Below are 10,356 nucleotides of genomic sequence, written 5' to 3' on the forward strand. Positions count from 1 at the left end.
ACAGAGAGTAGAATGGTTTATTCCAGGTGCTAGATTGTCTGGAAAATGGGGCCAGTTGGTCAAAAAGTACAAACATTCATTTATGCAGGATGAAAAGTTCTGGAGATCTGTTTCACAACAATGTGAACATACTTGGCACTATTGAATTATACACTTAAAACTGGTCAAAATGGTAAATTGTATGTTATTTGCATTTTACCACAATAGCAAAACACCTTTAAAATTATAACATTTGAGTTTCAAAGTCTTAAAAAAAAAAAGCATACTCGTAGAAAAATTTGTCAAAACGTCATGGCAATATACTATACATATTTTGTTCTTTGAAGTGGCTGTTTCAAAACATGACATAATTACTGAATAGATGGGAATAAAATGCATACCAGAGCAATTCCTGCAGCAAACTTTGGATTGCATGCCATTCCATGATATGTTGCTCCCACAAAATTAAGATGGTCCCTGTAACTAGATAATAAAATTTTTCTTTTGAATAAATGCATTTTAAATTATTACTAACATAATGACGTTGTAAGACTTGGATTTCTCAATAAAGCCATATATTTTTTTAAATACAAATATTACATATCACATCTCATGCTTTCAATCATTTTGTATTTGGGTAATCTCCCACAGTTCCTGAAAAGTTAAGTTCTAAAGTCTACATTAACATTATATGATACACAGCCAAAAATCCAGCAGTGCCTAATCCCTCCAAAACAATCACCAATGTTGCCACCACTGGATAGATATAATTTGAAGACGTACAAGTCAGGATAGCTTATTGTCATGATTTGCTAATAGTGAACCCCTAATGCATGTAAAAAATGTTGGATTGGAGGACAGGGAGACAAAGAGACAGAATACTCAGTAGACTCCTCAAGAAAAGAAGAGATAGAATGCCACAAGTTGCATATTCTTCAGATCTTCAGAATTTTTATTCTTTCGATCTCAACAATCAAAGTATCAGGAATCCATCAAAATTCTAGAGGAGAACATAGGCAACCACTTCTATGACATCGGCCAGAGCAACATTTTTCACGACACATCTCCAAAGGCAAGAGAAACAAAAGATAAAATGAACTTATGGGACTTCATAAAGATAAAAAGCTTCTGCACAGCCAAGGAAACAGTCAAAAACACTACGAGGCAGCCCACGGAATGGGAGAAGATATTTGCAAAGGACACTACAGATAAAGGACTGGTATCCAAGATCTACAAAGAACTTCTCAAACTCAATGCACGAGAAACAAATAAACAAATCAAAAATGGGCAGAAGACATGAACAGACACTTTTCCAATGAAGACATACAAATGGCTAACAGACACATGAAAAAAATGTTCAAAATCATTAGCCATCAGGGAAATTCAAATCAAAACCACACTAAGATACCACCTTACGCCAGTTAGAATGGCAAAAATAGACAAGGCAAGAAACAACAATTGTTGGAGAGGGTGTGGAGAAAGGGGATCCCTCCTACATTGTTGGTGGGAATGCAAGTTGGTACAGCCACTCTGTGGATTAAGAAGCTGTGGTCCATATATACAATGGAATATTACTCAGCTATCAGAAAGAACGATTTCTCAACATTTGCTGCAACATGGACAGCACTGGAGGAGATAATGCTAAGTGAAATAAGGCAAGCAGAGAAAGACAATTATCATATGATTTCTCTCATCTATGGAACATAAGAACTAGGATGATCGGTAGGGGAAGAAAGGCATAAAGAAAAGGGGGGTAATCAGACGGGGGAATGAAACTTGAGAGACTAAGAACTATGAGAAACAAACTGAAGACTTCAGAGGGGAAGGGGGTGGGGGAATGGGATAGACTGGTGATGGGTAGTAAGGAGGGCACGTATTGCATGGTGCACTGGGTGTTATACGCAACTAATGAAGCATCGAACTATGCATCGGAATCCGGGGATGTACTGTATGGTGATTAACATAATATAATAAAAAAATCATTAAAAAAATCAAAGTATCAACAGAAACCTATACAGACTCTTGAAAAAAATAGTGCAAGTAGTTAAATAGCTACACCTCGTGTCAGTATAGCTATACCAACCATAACCAAATTACTAATTTGATATATTGTATTTTAACCAGCATTATATGCAATTATTGCATTCTGTTAACTAATGTACATTGTATTTAAAGTTCAAATGATAGTTTCAATTATTTACCTCTGAGAAAATCCTTAAAACCATTGGGTTCCCCTGTTTATCTCAAGGCTTTCCAAATTTTCAAGTTTCTTACATTTCCATAGATAAAAAGGCTAGTGGAGAATAATGACCTACGGCGACTTAGTGTCTTACATTGTTTTCAGAATTTTATATTTTGCATTTTGTCAACACAGAATGCAGGTAATCTTTTTTTTAAGTGTCTTGTCATTACATATAACACAATTTGTATATAAACTTGATAGCTAACATATGAAATAATTTGACAAACCCTATGTCAATACAAATACAGTACTTACATTAATAAGTATGCCATATCATGGGACCTTTGAAACAAAAATTGTTCTTTCCATGACACAAATCTTTGTAGTACATCATTCGCATCCCCGCTAAGTGAAATCTTATTTTGATCTGACCAGAGCTCCAAAGAAGTTAGTATAATTGTCATGTTGAGCTGGGAAAACATCTGCAAGTAGAAGATACATAATATATAGTTTTTAGGTAATCATAAATATAACATTACATCTCTATACATAATGCTAATATATTCAATTTACTCTCTTTTGGAGATGAAATTCATTCATTGATGGATGAAACCAGTTGGTAGGATTACATTTTTTAAAAACTGGATATGCTATTTATACAAACAATATTACTGCACTAATAGGAAAGTTTCTTTAAATGAAACATAAATACTTACCGTGTTGATTAGACCAAAGATATGGACAACTTTCTCAGCTGCAACTGCCACTTCTGAGCCCATATAATCAAACTGAAAGACAAACTTTGTTTCTTAATCGCTAGTGAAAATTATTGAACTATCACACTTTAAATGGATATAAAATGTTAATGGAGTGCTCAACTGAAAGGAGAAAAAAATTAAGATTTACCTAGTACTTAGCAAGTTTCAGGTATAAATCTAGAGAATTAATATATTATTCAATAATCTCAAAATAAGAAGGTTGTGATTAACTTTCTCTTCACACATGCAGAAGTTAAGAGTGAAAACTTAAGTTTACAAGATTTCAGAACTACTGAGCGCAAAAACCAGAACTCAAGGCCCAACAAACTAAACTACTATGTCTTTTTTTTTTCTCCTATAGTATGCTGCCATCATTTGTCTTCATCCCACTAAGAGATGACTATATATCCTGGATAAACAGTGTACTTTCTAAACACAGAGCTCTGAGGACCATTACAGTAAATAATTTCAAGAATATGTCTTAATTCAAAGGAACAGAAGTCAATATTTTCTCTAAAACTTTCTAATTATGTGTATGTACACATTTCTAAGTTTTAGCAAAAAACATAAAATGTTGCAAATTTTATCTTCAATAATCTTCAGCAACTCTCCCAAAACTACTAACAGAAAATAAAATGGATAAGGTTGTCTGATTTGGACAAAAGAGATGCTATTCTCCTAGGTTTTTACAGACTATTTATACTTTGTTATTTCTCTGTATGTAACCCTTCCCAATAAACTATATTGTATATTTACACAATGCAGCATGGGTGATATGAATGAAGGTGATCCTTTGCAAAACTGAACACATGAAAAGCAAGACAAAAGAATATAAATATATGACTATGGAAATAAACCCATATATGTCAATAATCACAAATTATCAACAGACCAAATACTAGGTAAAGGTCAGAAACTTTTTTTTAAAAAATCCACTATACGGAAATTAAAATAAAAACTTCTAAACTATGAGTACAGAGAGATATTGAGTCAAAACATGAAAATATATACCAGGAAAATAATAGACAAAAAGCATATGTTATATGATCATTACATTAATATGAAAAAGGCTTAAAATCAAAAGTGCACACAATAATTAGCACAGTGTATTAATAAAATATTCAATTATCAAGAAATATGGAAGTATTCTAAACTTGACTATAACTAATAGCAGAGCAACAAAATGTATAAAACAAAATTTAACAAAATTGTAAGTAGAAATTGTCATAGTGAGGGGCTTTTACATAGTTCTCTTAATCTTTAATAGATCAAGCAGACAAGTTAATAATAAATTCAAGAGTATTCAAATTAAAGAAAACTTTAGATATGGTATGTATATATAAAAGCTTATATAAAACAATGAGACTTTTTTTTTCAAATATACATGGAGGTTTTATATAAATTGACATATTAGGCCGTACAACAGTTATTTGACTATAAAACATAAGTGTGACTTAGATGACGTAGTCCAACCACAATGAAATTCAGATATAGTAATACTTAGTGTTATTCAATAAAAATACTTACAGTAATACTTGATAAAAAGTATTTTAATGATGTTATTTTACTTACATGGATAACTCTATAAAAGCTCCATGATACAATTTACAACTTGCTTTAAAATAGAGAATACACATGATAATGGAATTAATGTTAAACAGTAAATCTAAGAAAAGAGAATATAGGTGTTCTTTCCTTATTCTTATTCTTACAACTTTCATGAAAGAAAATATTTCCAAATAAGATGCTTAAAAAATGAAGATAAGGGGTGCCTGGACGGCTCAGTCAGTTAAGCACTCTGCCTTCAGCTCAGGTCATGATCTCAGGATCCTGGGATCAAGCTCCTCATTGGGCTTCCCTGATCAGTGGGGAGTCTGCTTCTCCTATATTCCTCTGCCTCTCCCCCTGGTTGTGCGTTCTCTCTCTCAAATGAACAAAATCTTTTAAAAAATGAAAATAAAATGAAGATAATCTCATATGAACAAAAGCTGAAGAGACTTCATCAACAGGATAAACAAAAATATCAGAAACACAGACCTACAAGAAGGAATGAAGAATTTGGGAAATAAAATGTGGGGGGAAAATGAAATGCTTTTTTCCTTTCCTTAATTTCTTTAAACAATTGAATACCTTAAAATAATTCATCTTGTGGTTTATAACATATGAAGAAGTAAAAATATATCACACTAATATCACAAAGGAGTTCTATGGAACTTTACTGTTGTAAGGCTCTTGCATTGTATGTGAAGTGGTGTAACATTAATTCTAGGCTGTAACAAGTTAGGAATGTTCATTTGAACCCCTAGAGAAACCTCTAGGGTAAGAGGTGGGGGATAAAGGGCTATAGCAGAAAAAAACAATATAGCAGATAAAAACAAATGCTGAAAATAACCCACTAATCCAAGGGTAACAAAGGAGGAACAGAGGAGTAAATCACAGGTGGCACAAATAGAACACTAATAGGACAGCAGCACTTAACCTACATCCATTGTTACCAGTAATTTTGGTGTACACACTTTAACTGAATGTTCTAAGGAAAGACAGAGATTATCTGACTGAATATCAGAGAAAAAAAGGCCTATCAATATTTGTTTACAAAACCACACTTTAAAATTGAAGACAGATAAACTAAACATAAGAGAAGAAATACTAATCATAGAATATTTTAAGGAACTCTTGGAGTCTTTAGTCATTGTTGGGTTTCTTTGTTTTGTTTGCTTTTGTTTTGCATGATGTCATTTGCATTGAAAATGCCTTCTGTTGTAATTGGAATGGTTAAGAAGGTATCCAGCTAAGTGGGGAGAGAAAAAGCTGTCTAGATTTAATGTTAGCAAGCTCATGGGAGTGGCTGTGGCAAAGCATAATCCCACTACTTGTGATCTCAGTTTTAGGCCAAATAGTATTATTCCTCCTGTAACAACAAAAGTTGAAATCTAAATGCTCTTGAGGTCAATTAAGATGGCAGAGTAGTAGGAGGACCCTATGTTCGCCTCATTCCTGGAACACAGCTGAATAAATATTGGATCATTCTGAACACCCAAGAAATGGATCTAATGGATCTGAGGACTGACAGAACAAACTGCACGACTGGAGGGAGAGAAGAGGTCACATCATGGAGAGTCGGAGGTGTGGAGACATGATTTTGGGGAGAAAAGAATCATGGGTGCTGCAGAGGGAAGGGAGCCCTGACTGTGGAGAGAGGGAAGAGAGAGAAAGATGGACAAACAGGCAGAGAGAGAGTGGGAGAGAGAGAGGTCCAGAGGGGATTACAGAAGGAAAACTCTTCCCCAAAGTCATGGACTGGGAAAAGAAGAGAGGCTGATTATGCTAAGTATTTATAACCAGCAGAGTTCAAAGACTGGAGTTTTATAGCTCTGTGCTGTGGGTCCTGTGGAGCCCAGTGGGTGCTGCAGTGCTCCTGTGGAGAAGGAGGGTGGATGCCAGGAGCTGATGCTGCAATCTGAAGATCCCCAGGGATACACTGGGAGAGACGTTTCCCCTTTTTGGAGTGTATCTGGGAGAGGTGGCTTTGCCTGTCAGAGACAAAAGAGCTGATGGGTGCCATTGTGCTCCCCGTGCCCCTTAAGCATGGGGCACAGACACTGCCAAGGGTGGCTAACCTGGACTCAGGCTTTTTGCTGTGTGTTACTCTAAACTCCCAGCTCCTATGCATTGGTGTGACTGCCCCATTGGGACAAACTGGCACAAGCCCCAGCCTAGCAAAGCTCTCTCCCAGAGAACCAGCACAGGTCTGTACCACAACAGGTTCCTGAGGTTTGGAATTTTGAAACTCATCCAGTATGTCTGAGATAAAGCACATGTGCACTGCACTGCCTGGCAGGCAGATAACCCAGACACAGACAGGGAGAAGGCAGGAATCTGCGGGATGCCTCCGACACACAAGAGAAGACTTTGCTCCTCTGTGAGGGCTTCCTGGACAGCAGTGGGTGAGAACTCACCTCTCTAGAGACAAGGGATAGGGTCGGCACCACTTTTTTCCAATACCCATCAGCAGAGACTAACTTCAGTGAGCAGCATAGCCCCATCAACAATGGACGCCTGAGCTGAATACGACAAGCCATGCCTGCTTACATTCTGCAGGTGCTTCTTAACTAGGGCAAGTGTGCCTGACAGCAGAGGTCCCCTACCCCAGAAGATGAGCAAAAAACTCAAGTCTTCTGATCATAGTGCTGTAAAGATTCAGCTCTAGTGGAAATATCGTCAGGCCTCTTTTAACAGGAACACAAGAGCACACCCAGTTAAAACTGGCCACACTCTGGACAAGGTCCAATCACTCCCCCCTGTAGGCAAGGAAAAACTGCAGAGGGCTGACATGAGGAAAAGACAGCCTAAATATAGCAGCAGATTGCACACAGCATATACTAGAGATACTTCCTGAAGCACCAGGCCAGGAACAGTATACGACCTCTTCGTAACAAAACCATTACTCCCAGAAGCAGGAAGCATAACAGGCTTTCCTAACACAGAGAAAAAGACAGACACCTAGATAAAATACCAAGATTTCTTTCATCCCAAAAGAAAAAAACAAGAAAAGGCCATGGGATCTAATCAAAACAGATATAAGTAATATGCCTGTCCCAGAACTTAAAGCAACAATCATAAGGAGATTAGGTGGGTTTGATGAAACCATAGAAGACACCAGGGAGTACCTTTCCACAAAGATAAAAGACTTAAAAACAAGTCAGGCTGAAATAAAAAAAATGCTGTAACCTAAATGCAAAACCAACTGGATGTAATGACCACAAGGATGGAGAAAGCAGAAGAATGAAGAAGTGATACAGAAGCTAGAATAATGGAAAATAATGAAGCTGAAAAGTAGAGGGAAAGAAAAATGTTGGATCATGAATGTGGGCTTAGGGAACTCAGCGACTCCATAAAGTGTAATAGCATTCATGTCATACAAGTAGGAGAAGAAGAAGAGAGGGGAAAGGGACAGAAAGTTTATTTGAGGAAATAATAGCTAAACTTCCCTAATCTGGGGAAGGAAACAGAGATCCAAATACAAGAGGCACAAAGAACTCCAATCAAAATCAATAAAAGCAGGCCAACACCAAGATGTACTGTAGTGAAATTTACAAAATATAGAGGTAGGGAAAAAATCCTAAAAGCAGCAAGGAAAAAGACATCCCTAACTTGCAAGGGAAGACCAGTAAGGCTAGCAGCAGATCTTGCCACAGAAACTTGGCAAGCCAGCAGACAGTGGCATGATATATTCAATGTGATGAATGGGGAAAATATGCAGCAAAGACTACTCTATCCAGTAAGGTTATCATTCCGAATAGAAGAAGAGATAAAGAGTTTCCCAGACAACCAAAAACTAAAGGAGTTCCTGACCATGAAACCAGCCCTACAAGAAATATTAAAGGAGACTCTAAGAGTGGGAAGAAAAGACCAAAAGTGACAAAGACTAGAGAGGAACAGAGAAAATCTACAGAAACAATGACTTAACAGGTAATACAATGGCATTAAATTCATATCAATAATCTCTCTGAATGTAAATGGAATAAATGCTCCAATCAAAAGACATAGAGTGTCAGAATGGATTAAAAAACAAGACCCATCTCGATGTTGCCTACAGGAGACTCATTTTAAACCTAAAGAAACCTGCAGATCAAAAGTGAGGGGATGGAGAAAATATCCTGAAAGGAGTGAGGGGGGAAAAAGTCCTTAATCTACACGGGAAGACAGATCAGGTTCTCAGCAGGTTTGTCCACAGAAATCTGGCAGGCCAGACGCATAGGGCAGGATATATTCAATGAGCTGAATTGGAAAAATATGCAGCCAAGAATACTTTATCCAGCCAGGCTGTCATTCAGAATAGGAGAGATAAAGAGTTCCCGAGACACATAAAAACTAAAGGAGTTCATGACCACTAAACTAGCCCGGCAAGAAATACTAAGGGGGACTCTTTGAGTGGGGGAAAAAAGACCAAAAGCACCAAAGACTAGAAAGGAACACATATAGAGCTAGTAAATTAGCTAGTAAATAAAATTAAATTATTTTAAATATATTAGTTGGATATTATGTGAACTTCAAAATTAAATTGAAATAACATATTTCATTCATATGTGGGAAAACATTATAAAATAACATAAAATAGCATATATAAAACAAAGGCATATGAATATACACATGTATACATTAAAAAACAGGACAGTTCTGCATATAATTTATCCCGTTTATAAAACTATGTGTGTTTTTACTTTATTATTTTTGTCTGTCTATTCTTTACTGTTACTGATTTTTTTAATTAAAGATCTAAATATTTCCTTTTATTTTTAAAAATATTTCCTTTTATGAACAAAATCATGACATTATTAATTACCAATCATTGACACAATTTATTCAAAAATATTAGCAATAAAGGACAAATCTGATTGTTTAACTTGCTACTCATATGACTTTGCTCAACTGACCATATAAACAAGAATTTCCATAACTAAATGAACATTCCTATGAATAAATCTCATTTTTGAAATACAGAATTTCCACTAGAGAACTCAAGCAATTATACAGCATAAAACCATCTCATAAAAGATAATATTTAACAACATGCAAGGATTCTCTTGGTCCCTGTATGTCAATGTAAAAGCAACTGACATTTTTTTATGTCTTGCTATCCTGAGGTAATATTGTGAACAGAGGGAAATATCTATATTACAAACAAGGCAAGTTTTTTTCATATTCCCTTTGAACTTAAACACAGACAAAGATATGATGGCATATATCAATAATACATACCAAGGCTTTATCCATAACAATTTGTATTTTCAGAACTCTTTTCGATAGTGCAACATCTGACTTTTCCTGTGAAACAGAGGACATGAGTGAAATAAAACATTTTTTAAATTCTTAAATTGTTTGTAATTATCATGAACATTATGTACGTGTGTGTATATATACACATATATATACACACATATATACATACATACCCAAAGAAATGTATACATAAATATGGGTTCATCAAGATATAGATAATAAGGAAATAAAAGAATCAATGCCCACAGATGTCCAGTCTTCCAACAACATTTCTTAAAGAGATTATTCTTTAGCCTTTTAACGTCCCTCGCACCATTGTGGAAAATCAGTCCGCCAATTTATGTGGGTCCCCTTCTGATCTATTCTGTTCCACTGATCTCCATGTCTATACTTACACCAATAACACAGTATATAGCTCCAGAGCAGAGGTCAGCAAACAATGATCCAAGGTATGGCCACCTGTTTTGTTAGAAATATTTTACTGGAACAAAGCCACGCCTATTTGTTTATATATTGTTGATGCTGCTTTCATGCTACAAAGGTAGAGGGAAGTAGCTGCAACAGATCATATACCTCACAAGCCTAAAATATATGCTATCCGGCCCTTTAAAGAAAAGTAATGTAAGTCCTCCATTCGTTCTCTTAAAAACTGTT

The 10,356-nt window shown here is 35.8% G+C and overlaps 1 protein-coding gene across 1 annotated transcript; it reads right to left on the reverse strand.

Moving 5' to 3' along the window:
• Positions 1-350: 350 nt before the first annotated feature.
• On the reverse strand, positions 351-9,747 carry LOC117799877 (A disintegrin and metallopeptidase domain 3-like; the record flags this gene model as incomplete). The annotated part of the gene is made up of 4 exons (XM_034652395.1): positions 351-462; positions 2,477-2,643; positions 2,878-2,949; positions 9,682-9,747. Coding segments are annotated over 4 exons (417 nt in total), but the record flags the coding sequence as incomplete, so codon positions are not given.
• Between the last annotated feature and the right edge of the window lie 609 nt (positions 9,748-10,356).

This window comes from Ailuropoda melanoleuca, unplaced genomic scaffold, assembly GCF_002007445.2.
Source record: "Ailuropoda melanoleuca isolate Jingjing unplaced genomic scaffold, ASM200744v2 unplaced-scaffold5931, whole genome shotgun sequence".
Taxonomy (NCBI): domain Eukaryota; kingdom Metazoa; phylum Chordata; class Mammalia; order Carnivora; family Ursidae; genus Ailuropoda; species Ailuropoda melanoleuca.